Genomic DNA, 12839 nt, shown 5'->3' with positions numbered 1-12839 from the left:
CAAATAGGCAGGACATCACAAAAAAAAAGTTAAACCAAAAGATCCTTGTTTTAGGGCTGGGCCATATCATACCGTTCACGGTAATACCGGTATAATGTTGGGCAACAATAAGAAAATGAAATATCGCGATAGAATACGGGTAAAACGTGCATGCGCAGTGCCTTTGTTTTCATACGCACATGACGGAAAAAGCACGGCAGCGATACAGAATGAGAAGGGTGAAAGTGGATCGTTGAATGAAATAGATGAACCAGAATTGGTTTGTAAAAATGCTGCAACTTCAGTGGTGTGGAACTGGTTTGGCTTTCGTCCATCAGATACACAACAAAGCACTATTTTTGGTAGAGCATGCTAGCGGGCCGTCGTTATTACCGTGTTTTTTGGAAAATACGGCACACTTAAAATCAATCCTTTGATTTTTCTGAAAATCGACAGTACCCCTTACAATCCCGTGTGCCTTATGTATGAATTCTGGTTGTGTTTACTGACCTCGAAACGATTTTATGTGGTACACGGCGCTCGAAAATCTGTCAAATGTTTTAGTACGACTTTGCTAAGCTACGAACCCGCACCGCTTGATGGATTGTCGGAGCATTACGGCTATCGTAGGCAGGAGCCTCGCGGAGTGATACGTACTGTGCTTCAACATAATGTTACCGTATTGTGTGTGTATAACCTCTTTTTAAGTTTTGTGGATATTCTACATGGTTATGCTGAAGACATGTCGGCCAGTTTCCACTGGAAATGCCTTTTGGTTAAACTGACAGCAAGGAATTTGCATTTGCACTGTTAAATTTTTAGATAACTTTAATGCACAAAAAAAACAGCTGCTTGTTTAAGTGAAAATACATTGATTTTTTTTTTTTGCACTAATAAAGTTGTGGAGTTGTAAAGTATTTTGTCTAGTGTCAATTATATCGTCAGTTATATTGTTGTCGCAAATTTTCAAATGTATATCGTGATAAATATTTTTGGTCATATCGCCCTGCTCGGTTCTCAGGAAACAAAAAGAAGTGCAATTTAAACTGTGTGCCTCAGTTTTTCTACATATTAAACAAATTGTGCTGCAGCAAACAAGTTTTTCGTGTATAAATTCTAAGAAATAATAGCCAATTCCTGAATAAGTCAAAGTCAGAAATTCCGAGTTCCCAGTTGGAAGTTTTTTGTTGAACTCCCACTCAACTCGGACTTCTTGCTCAGGAGTTGAATCAGCCCCGGATACTTTGATTTAACAAAGCATTATAACATAAGTATTATCCTGTATTGCTAGTGATACTTGAATCGCTCTACTTTGCTAAGAACCAGAAGAAATCTGTTTTTTTTTTTTTTTTCTGGGTATGATGTATCTGGAACACAGTGCAAATGTTTTAAATTACATAGAAATGTTTGGTAGCTCATTGCCCATGTTTTTGTTAATAATGTCCCATAGTGGAAAAAAACAAATTTCTAAAAAACATCTATCACTTTATTGTTTATCTATTACTTAATAACACTGATGTAGTAGGAATGCGGTGCGGGGAAGCTCTTTATCAGTTGGCAAAGCTTTAAATGCAAATACAGTTAAAAGTCCAAAAACTATGCCCTCATTCACATTGTCCAAAGTTGTCCAATGGGCCTTCATTGCTAGGCCGACTCTGGGACCCGGGCCTTATGTTTGACACCCCTGCTGAAGAATATTGAGAACTGAGAAAGCGGAACATTGTGTGCCACACGGATATAACAACGAGTTACCGAGACAAACAAAAAAACCACACAAGTAAGGCACAAACATAAAGTGCAGTTACTGTGCCGCTAATATATTTTCCCTTGCTTAAACAAACCAATTATGTCCCCTCCGCCAACGAGCTCGCACCCACAGTCGCGAGTCATATCTCTGCACTAAACAAACCCAGACTGTAGTTTATCTGTTACATAAGCCTCTGAAAGTGGACTTACACCTATAGCCACAGCCAGCGGCTTTAGCATGTTACCAACTGCTGCACTGCCTGCGAAGACGCATACGACATTGAAACTCTTGTAAACCATTTTAGTCTCACGTCCCGGGAGTTTACCTACTGCAAAAGACATATACTGGGTAGACATCTTGGCTCAGCCCAAACCGTGCCCGTTCAGCCTTACCCTCGCGTGGCGGGAGCCACAATGACGACAGTTGCACCACTACGTAGGCGGCGTGCACCGCGATCCCTCAGGTGCGCATGTCAGCGAAGGGGTTCCCTAGCGGTAACGCAGTGAAAAAGCGAGCAAACAACACTATTTCCGGTTTGAAAATTGCTTTCAGAATAAAGGTTTTTAAAAAACATTTTCAATATGTTTTAAGCCACTGAATATTTGAGTATTACTGATCTCAGAAAAGGAAAGAAGTAAATTATACAATCAGCTGTCATTTTTGAATAGTTCAGGCTCTGTCCGGAAATGGACAATAAATCCTGCTCGTCTATAATCTCAAAATATAATGATTGTGTGGGGACAGAAAATACACAGCTGCTCCCAGCTTTTGAAGTCTTGAGCTTGGTAAACCAGCCAGGTTGCTTTTGTTGATGCAAAATAGTTGTACCTGTGTGAAAAGACTTATAATTTGCGGTGTTAACGGATATTGGATTACTGTTTAAATACTCCTGCGCTCAAAGGCGGCCCTCCACAACATTTTATAAAATTGTTTAGGTTTTTTCTTAATTCAGGATAAAATGAAATCTCCTGTCCTGAGCTTGGGATATTGAATCTCACTGCAGCTGGACAGTTCTCTAAGACTGTGTGGCGGCCAGTTTTTCTTTTCTTAATCTTTCTTAGCGAAATAAACTGGAAATAAATACTGTTTAAGCTGGGAAAATTCTTCAAAGGTTGAGAAAAGTTCTAATGAATTCTCTTAAACATTTTTTTCCACCAATGACTTTTTTAACCTAATAAAATAAAGCATCAAAAAAACATATTTGTTTTGACTGTTCAACTGCAAGTGTGCTCATTCTTGAATCTATGCCTTGAACAGGTGCGGCAAGCTTTACATGGATGGTTCTTGTTGCAGTGGATGTTGTCCGACACATCCAAACACAACTTTCTTGTACTACTGGCAACACACCTGCCTGAGCGAGGTAGACAGGGAATGAATTGTTGTTGAGAAAATCAAAGAACACACTGGCACACACACACACACACACACACACACAAACACACACACAGACCTGTCTTCACGTTTTTTTAGAGAGGTTTACGGAAGTGCCAAGTATTCCATGGTCCAACTTTTCAGATGTGTCATCTTTTTACTGTTAATATCACTGCAAATTGTTGTATGGAAGCATAGTAATCATGTTTGCAGCCCAAATAATTCTATGCATGAATAAAGTAAAGGTTTACTTCCAGCCTAGGAAAAGGATGCTTCTTTGGGGACATTGCACAGAAAAGCCTGTCAGAATATTAATTTAAAGGTGTTTCCTATGAGACTGTAAACATGTAACAGTGAAAAAGCGGATTTACTTTTGTGTTATATGAGGATGGAGGAGAGCAAGGTAGTTGTGTCACCTTTAGATGGTCGTGGTTTAATTGTGAAAAACGGAATTCGGAAGTGTTGCCGTCTTTGCTGCTAGCAGAACACAGGCCGCAGTGATTTGGTAGCCGCTGCAGTAGGAGGAAGGACCGCGGTTCTACCGCTTCTATCTTTCAGTTTCGCCTCAAAATTCGCTTGGTGGTTCTTTCTGGTACCAACCAGTTAATTATATGTAGAGTAACGATCTTATATGACAGCTAAATCGTAGTATTACTAACGGACAGTGATATCAATCGCCATTTTAATCGCACGTTTTCCCTGTCAGAAGCGCTAGCACAACAATGGCTCTGAAAAGAATTCACAAGGTAAGGAAGTGAACGGCGAGGCCCAGGATTTCGCAGTTTGGTTATAGATTTAATTCCAAGGTTGTCTAGCGGATGCTTGTCCGGCAGATTAGTTGTACTGACAATAATTTGAAAAACGGATCTATTTATTCAAGTTAGGTTTGAGCTGGCAGCTAACGGTCTGTGAGTCTGAATAGCGAGCGGCGACACTGAGAGCAGCAATGCGCCGCCTTTCAATGCTGCTACAAATGGGCCAACTCCACCATTGGCTGTGTTAGCTGTTCTTGGTTGTGTCACATAGCTTCACAATCTGTTTCGGTTCATTAAGAATGTATTCGATACCGCGTATAAAAAGATGTTTAGCTTGCCATGGTTGTCACTAGTTAATGGTATTAGTGGTGTGTTAGCTGCTGCTGGCTAACATTATCTCTCCCGGTTGTTGGCTAGTTTGGATGAGCTAAAGGGTTCTGTCAGGCTAGCTGACTGCATTTCTATCTTTATAGTAAACTAGCGGTAGTTTTCACGATATGCTATCAGATATGTCTTCATTAGTCGATATAAACGGCAGCCTACGTAGCTAACATTATTTAACACGGCGGCTTTCGTTTACTTAACCCGCTATTTGATTTGACAGATAACTGAAGTTATCCGGCTAGCGGTAACGCTAACGTTAGCTCAGGAGTCCAGAGCTTATTTAATTAAAGGACGGACAGCTTCTTTGTCGCTAGCCATTTAAATATTCGATCATTTGCTGTTGTTAGAGGAACAGTAAAAGTTCAAACATAATGATCGCTATATCGGAAGCGAGCATGTACCTCCTCCCCGTTTTTTTTTTTTTTTCGTTAACTGTATATTGTCATCTTAATTCATAACCTGCAGGTTTTCGCAGTAGTCATGTCAAAGCAGCCATGTTATTGTTTGTATTGAACATGCTTATGGCTCAACGGGAGAAGCAGTACATAAGGAAATTCTTGTTAATGTTAGCAGCGAGTCGGTGTTGTAAAAACAGGCCCCACGCGTTGTTCGCCTTTGATGGCATGTTGCTGATAGCAGGCGAGCCCTATAATCGTTATTGTGCCGCTCGTCTGATTGAGTTAGCTCCGCGTTGTTTGGTCCTGTTGCAATTAATTCCCCACGTAGCATAAAGGCATGTCATAATTTGGCCAGGCAGCTCGCTTCATGTTTCTCTTACATGACATCCTGTGCTGCTGTCGAGCCGGAGAGGTTAGCGTTTACGCTAAGCTAACGTTACCAGCATACCGTTTACTGCGAGCTAACCAGTTTACACGGCTGTGTGGGCTATAGTAAAAGCTTTGTTGTCAAATTATCGTGATCTCGGTTTGGGTGTACGTGTGTTAGCCGCTCTACCTGGAGAAAGGCTGTTACGTAATAGCGGTCAGTGCCATAAGCAAAGGCTCGGGGTGCTATAGTAGTGTTGTTGTGTCACCGGGAAATGCTTTGAGAGTTACTGTAGCAGGGAGCCTTTATGGCTGTAGCACCGGCCTCAGGAGCTGTCTGAAAACAAGACAGAGCTCCTGGTGAGCAGAGGAAGTAGTAAGTAGAACAGCCTCTATAAGATTATTGAAGCTCTTTTTTTTTGTGCCCACCCCAAACACATGCTTAAACAGAGGAAATTCTTGTGTGGTTATTTTTATGTTGCATTTCCTTTTTCTCTCTGTTCTTTAGATTGGGGTTGCGCTGATTGTTTAATTAATAGCCCGATATTGGTGTTTGTAAAACAACCTGGCTAAAGCTGATATTTCTGCTTGCTCCTTCTTTGTTTGTTTTTTGTTTTTTATCATCTCTTCTTTCAGTTTATTCGGAGGATTGTTGGAGGGTACTTTAAAAATGTGTATATTAGAAGGATATATTCTTAACGATTAAGTTGAATTTCTGAGACAAGTCAAAATACACTGATAGTCGTGTTTTAGAAATGAGGACATTCTCTCTGTTAATATATAGACTGCTTGGACCTCACACAGAAAAGAAGAAAACAGCAAAGTACTCAAGTGCTCTGTTCTATACATTGTAGCTAAGAGGTTGAGATGCAGTTTGGCAGGTTCACCTTAAACCTTCCACACTTTCCTAACACCCTTTGATGAACTCAGGGAGTTGACTTCAATCATTAACATTTTAAATTTATTTTCAAAATGGAAAATATTAAAATCAATTACTTTATATTATTCTTATTTTTTTTCTTCATTTGGCCCTACTTAATTAGAAGGAAATAAATGTCATTCACCTCTTAAACACACTGTCTGGACTCTTATCTGGCACAATACTGATGTGACACAAAAGATAAACAGGACACTTTCATCAGTGAATGCTATCCTGTATGCAGATACTGGTGTTTTTAGCCCTCTTATCTGTTCTTAGTTTTTATGGTCTATTTAATGCTTCGCTGTATGGCCGGACCCAAACAACTCACATCTCTTTGGTTTGTTCCAGGAGTTGAACGACTTGGCACGGGACCCACCAGCCCAGTGTTCTGCAGGACCAGTAGGAGATGACAGTAAGTCAACATTTAAACCCACAGTGTCACGTTAGCTGTGTGTAAGCAGGATTCAAAACCCTTTCCCGCTTTTTATTTGAACTTATTCATAATCTTATGTGACCAAATCATTTCTCAATCATCAAATTATACTCGCACATGACATAGGAATCAATGACAGATCCATGAAGACCAACATCTATAAAATAGATTAAATTAGTGTTCGTTTCTGCTTGAGGGTTATTCTTAGAGCTCACATCCAGGAAATACCTGCAGCTCCTATTGTGAAGATTTCTGGGTAATTATAAAAGCATAACCCACTGTATTGCTTCATGTAGGTTTTACTTTTACTTTCACAGCAAGGGTATTTTTTCTTTTGTAATGTTGGGAGTAAATCAGAGTTCAGATTTCTTTTTTTAATCTCATAGACTGAACCAATAATGAAACGCAGAAGGCATTAACTGAACTGAACTTAGCCCTGTAGTATGTTTGTCAATGTTTCCTTGTAACCAGTACGTTAAATGTTGTATGTAAAACTCCCAAGGTGCTCCTATTATTGCAGGTTAATTAAACAAAATTTGGTCCTAATGCTAAAATTTGTGTGCAGAGTAAAAAAAAAAAGTACAGAATATTGAAAAACTTTGATGATATGGGGGGTTTTTTTTGTACTGAAGGAAAATGTTTAGTGAGCAGTTTAACACTTTCTCTTTGATGCATTTCTGGTTTGATCAATAACCCCGTCACTCAGTCCTAAACCACAGTGTCCACAATCTTGTGACCTGAGGTTTAAGTGTCAGTAAATCCAGACACTTGGAGCTTTTTTTTTTTTTTTTTTTTTAATAAATGCCTGCAAAATTTTGGAATTTTCACTTTGGCTCGATCTCATCAACTTGGTCTTGACCCTGCTGTAACGTCAAAATCCAAACTGTAGTTTTTAATGACCAGCGTCCAGTTTAGTTAGTTGCTTTTAAAAAATATTTTGATACATTAAGATCTTGTATTGTGGTAGATCTGACGCTGTCCCGTGCTATATACACAAACAGATACATTCAGTTAATCGCTCTGATGATGTGCCTTGATATTTAAGTCCATTTAACGATTGATCTTATTCTGTCTTGGTAATACAGCAGTGTTTTTACATATAGCTGTAATCCTTTATAATCATGTCTTTTATGAATGATAGTGTGGGAGTAATAATAATTGCCCTAGATGGGTATGTTTAGAACAAGTAGCATGAATAAACACAGACAGATTGTATTTAGGATGTTTAAAAAAAAAAATAGACAGAGTGACTATATTAAGTGTATGCACACTGATTTAAATATGAACTCATGGACTTGCAAATTACGTGCTGCCCCAGTCATTGCACAGAGGTTGACGCAAACTTAGCCAGGAGTAGTAATGCGGCGGCTGCCTGCCCGACACATCCTGAGTGCAACACCTGGGTTCAACAAGAGACCGACACCCACGCTGTTATCTCATGTTTGAGGTTTGTGACGTCTGCATACATAACCAGAATCGTCACAGGGTGTACAGTGCAGCTGCTCTCATATATTGTATTGTTTTTAGGAAAAAATCTACATGCTTTGTTTCTTTAGTCTGTTTTCATGTCTTCAGACTGATTTTTGCATATTGATATCTGTTCCTAAATTATTTATTGAAACTATTCTTTAAAACAACAAAACTTATGTGCAAGATTCCTCGAAGATTATTAAATGAAATATGAATATGTTGTGTTGAAACTCAGACTAACCCATGAATGTGTTAATATCCTTTGTGTGTGCGCGTGTGTGAGGGGGGGATGTTGCATTTAGGTTCCAGTCAAAACAAAAACATTTGATTTTTATCTTAGGACCGCACGCGCAGGACACGTCCATATGTGTCTGTATGCTGTCAAGATCACAACAACCATCTGAGGAGTTTTTCCTTTGTTTTAAAGTCTGACATTTTAATGACACAATCATAGTGTGGATCCCGTAAGCACTGCATCCTGGGATTTTGGTGTGCAGTCTGTGTTTGTGCACGATAGTGTTTAACTTTGGTACTTGTGCGGGAAAAAATCAGTAGCAGAACTTTTTATTTGTTTGCTGTACACATCGCTTCCTGCCATCAACATCAAAAAAACCAAGACGGTGTCTCTTGTGAAATGCAGTTATTGTGGCTTTCTTCACAAATGTGACATTTCTCCTCAGACAGGATGCTTGAATTGGACAGGTTTAAAAGATCACAGTCAGATTACAGTGGTTTGTTTTGGTGGTTATCCAAGCTCTTTAAAAAAATCACTTCTTGTTTATTAATTTCCTCTGAAGCAGCAGGTTAGTGTTATTCATGTGCTGCAAGTGTATATGTAGTCATTTCTAATTAAGAAAAGACTGTCCTCAGCTGCACTTTATTTAAAGCCTGTTACTCAACTGTATAAATAAACAGGCACGCTTCATGTGGCATTATTTATTCTAACACTTCCCAGACACACATCATGTCCTCAGTTTCATAACAAATTTCTCCTTTTTTGTTTCAGTGTTTCACTGGCAAGCCACAATAATGGGACCCGTAAGTACTCACACAGTCACAGCTTTAACCGTTGCTTTAGGTTTATGGGAAATTCACGTACATTCGCACGACTCTGAATTGTTCTCACTATAAGTTTTCCACCTGCCTGTTTCCTTTTATACCATAATTGTAATGAAGCCCATTGGGCTTCTCTCTCCTTCAGAATGACAGTCCTTACCAGAGCGGGGTTTTCTTCTTGACCATACACTTCCCCACAGACTACCCCTTCAAACCGCCAAAGGTGAGCACCAGAGCATTCAAAGAAGTAGCTTTTCATAAACAGAGGGTGCCTAAGTTCCTCTTGCCCGTTAAAGCGTGCCACAGCTTTACGTCATTCAGCTTTCTGCCGTCTCCCCCTCTTTCTTGGCATCTGTTTTCAGGTTGCATTTACCACAAGAATCTACCACCCAAATATCAACAGCAACGGCAGCATCTGTCTTGACATCCTGCGATCACAGTGGTCTCCGGCTCTCACCATCTCCAAAGGTAAGGAGATGTTTCTGGCTGCAGAGTAAAAGAGAAACGCCCCGTTTTCTTTTTCTTTTTTTCCTCTCGTGAAAGCGCTACCTCCAAATGCATTCCTGTGGCAGAGGTCCTTGATTTAAACTGGCGCAGCACTATCTCAGTGAATGTCAGAGATGGTCCTTGAGCTAATACAGTGGTTTACACAAATAGCGTCCCTCATGCACTGTGAGTGTTTTTGTAGACCAATTATGTTTATGATCAGAAGTGGAATAGATGGGACATGCTAGCATGTGAGGGTCATCCAAAGGAAAATGTATCCAAACTCTGAAAATGTCAGTTTTTATGTGTGAGAACTCTTAACCTTTTGTGTGGTCTGTTCCAGTTCTCCTGTCCATCTGCTCTCTGCTGTGCGACCCAAACCCGGACGACCCATTAGTACCCGAGATCGCCCGCATCTACAAGACTGACAGGGAAAAGTGAGTTGTTTGCATGAATAGTTTGCTTTCATGTGCCTTTTCAGATTGTTGCTAGTAACACTGTTGCTAACAGTGTGTGACATAACAGAAAAAGTTGAAACTGTCACCACGAGTCTTTAAAATAGCCGCACAGTTAACAGTGAGGTTCAGATGTGTCACTCACTCCCCACATTTGGTTTCGAAACACCCAGACAGCAACAGCAAACCTAACTCGGGGCTTCATAATGGGCGAATATCCCCTGTGGCCATGTCCAACTTTTATATACAGGCTATGGTCAAGAAGGCTGTCTAATGTTAGAGCGTGTGAAACTTGAGCTTTTTGATTAGTCATGCGTGAGGGTGAATGAATGCAAACATTGGGGCACAGACATGCCACCTTTCTGGAGTTGTCACCCTGTTGAGACGATCAGAATTTGCTGCCTGTGAAATTAATGATTGATCGATAAGGCCGGAGAGCCAGAATTGGCTCAACAAAGACTCCCAATTTGGCCCACTGGCTCTGGAAAGTATGAAATATTGCATATATTTTGGACTTTAAACTGTATTTTCATAACTTGGAACTTTTATAAAGACCCAAAGAGCTCCCCATGGTCATTTGTGCTACATCAAAGTAATTAAGTAGTAGATAAATGACTAAATGGCAGAAAAGGTCTTTTTTTTTTTTTTTTTTTATTAAATATCTACTATAAAAAATAATAAAATCTTACAATGGGTCCACAGTAAATAAAAATAAAAAATAAAAAATTACATTTTATGTGAATGAACAAATTAAGTCACAACTCTTTCAGTAACTTTACACATTTATTTCTTACTCTTTCAGGCCAGAGTCGTGCTGACAGGTGTGTTTTATATACAGCACGTTTCTCTTATCGTGTAGAAAAACAGACACGTTCCATTGAAAATTCCTTTGTCTTATATTAAAGTATCTGAGGGATTTCATATGAAGCTAAACATCTTTATCGTGACAGAAAGGAGAATGGCACTCGTCTGAGCCTACGATGTAAAATGAGGACGATGTGTCTGCTCTGTGCCATTCGCTCATGAAATTTCTGCCCTCCTCTTTGGCTTCTCCCCAGCTTGATGCACTCTGACAAAAACCTAATTGCTGTGCAGGTTTAGTGACAGGCAGTGGATGGCCAATTAAAATGTTGAAAGTGCAAGCAAGTTTTGAACAGTCACGGTGACGTCGCAACAGAAAAGTGATGCGGCCACACTCGTTGCGATTCAGACTTCGGGGAGCGTCTGCTCTAATTCGGGCTCCCCGTTTCAGACACGTTGATGGGACCAGTCAGAGTAAAGGCAGTGGTGCAGATTGACTACAAGTGTTCAACATGTTGATCCTTCACTAAGTTAAAACTGACCACTCTCCTCTCTTTCTCTTTTTTTTTTTTTTTTTTTTTCCTTTTCTTTCTTGTTCACAGGTACAACAAAATAGCTCGGGAATGGACACAAAAGTATGCAATGTAGTGTTGGGGGTAGAAACATGGCCAACCACCTCTACGACGTAAAGGCTAGGGGAGCTTCAGACGTAAAGAGAAAACAAACAAAAAAACCATACAAACAAATGAAAAGTTTAAACAAGATCTTGTTGGTTTCCATTGGAGTGCTTTCTTTGAGCCACGCCTCCCCTTCACCAGAGTACCTGTAAAACTCCCTCTGCCCCACCTTCTCTCTCTCTCCCTCTATTTGCTCTATCTTTACCCCTTCCCTCCCTCCGCCCCTCAGCTCACCCACCCCTCCTCTAGTGTACATATTGTCAACTTGCAACGGTAAAGCCCATCTCTCCTTTTTCACCACCTACCAACTCCTCCTCCATCTCCTGACTTCTGTATTCCATTTGTCACCAAGCAGGTTGGGCTGTCACCGATCCTCCCCTGTTTATTCCCTGCACGCCCGCATTGTCACCCACCATCACTAAAAGCATTCCTTTAAGCACCAGTCAAGCTTTGAGGGGACCTTTTTCTTCCCCCATTATCTTCCAGTTTAATTTTATTTTTGAGGGGGAGGGGACAGTAAGATGGAGGGATTTTTACACTCTGCACCCTTTCTTGTTTTTGTTGTCCTAATGATTTCCATCTGTAGGGGTGACATTTCAAGGAAGTAGTCAAAGGGCACTCTGTGTTTTATACAAGGCTATGTAACATGGAAAAAAATTACACGCAGCCTATTTTTGGTCTTCTGTTGGATCCTATGAAAGGACTTGAATTTATCCCCACACCTCCTGCTCCTCATTCCTCCCTCCCCCAATCTTCCCTCACCCAAGCTGACACCTTTGTGTGTACACACACACACACACACACACACACACACACACACACCTGTAACCCCCATGTCACCCTCACCACCACCGTTTCTTTATTCACAAAAAGTGGAGGTTCTGGACCAGGTATTTAAGCAATTCATTTTTTTTTTTTTAGTTTAACCTGTGTTTTTATTTCCCACCCCATAATTCTTTAGTTTGCTTTTATCTTTCTTTTTTTGTTTGTTTTTTTTTGCTATTGTTAAATTAGAGGCTAACATCTTAAATGGCTATGGGACTGGCTTGGGCTCTGGGTGCGAGGAGAACCCACTCTTCTTGCACAAAACCTCTGTATATTGAATTACCTGAGAGGCTCGTTGAGCTTTGTGTGTTGATTAAACTGTGTAATAAAAACCCTCGACTCCTGTGTTGACTCATACTCAGCCTCTTTTTGAAGAAGGCATACAGAGGCAGGTTGGCAACATCTGAATGCAGTTGAGGAAGTTCTGCAGAAATCTAACAGGATAAATAAAATGAGCAATTACCTCAATCTTTTATGGTTACCTCTCTTCCACAGAATTCTTTGAATACTGGGGAGCATAACAAAAATACAAGACTTGAAAGCTTTTGAAATTACATAATTCTTGGGCGCTTGTGGAGTCCAGTCAAGCCTTTAGAAAAGGTCATTTGTCGCCCTCTGGTGGTATGTAAAGTAGTTAAAAGTTGGGAGACCTTCCAGCTCTGTCACAGCTAAATTAAAAGCTTTGACTGGTAAAACTTTATAATTTATATATTT

The 12839-nt window shown here is 40.2% G+C and overlaps 1 protein-coding gene across 1 annotated transcript; it reads left to right on the top strand.

Annotated features, from left to right (window-relative positions):
- The first annotated feature begins 3577 nt into the window (after window positions 1–3577).
- Window positions 3578–12470, top strand: ube2d2 (ubiquitin-conjugating enzyme E2D 2 (UBC4/5 homolog, yeast)). Its single transcript, XM_040015811.1, has 7 exons — window positions 3578–3843; window positions 6271–6334; window positions 8832–8863; window positions 9027–9104; window positions 9244–9349; window positions 9711–9804; window positions 11226–12470. Exons 1-7 carry the CDS (start codon window positions 3820–3822, stop codon window positions 11269–11271), a joined length of 444 nt encoding a protein of 147 aa, XP_039871745.1. The 5' UTR covers window positions 3578–3819; the 3' UTR covers window positions 11272–12470.
- The last annotated feature ends 369 nt before the right edge of the window (window positions 12471–12839 follow it).

This window comes from Simochromis diagramma, unplaced genomic scaffold (assembly GCF_900408965.1).
Source record: "Simochromis diagramma unplaced genomic scaffold, fSimDia1.1 OVJJ01000685.1, whole genome shotgun sequence".
Lineage (NCBI taxonomy): Eukaryota > Metazoa > Chordata > Actinopteri > Cichliformes > Cichlidae > Simochromis > Simochromis diagramma.
This window is presented reverse-complemented; position numbering and strand designations above follow the sequence as displayed.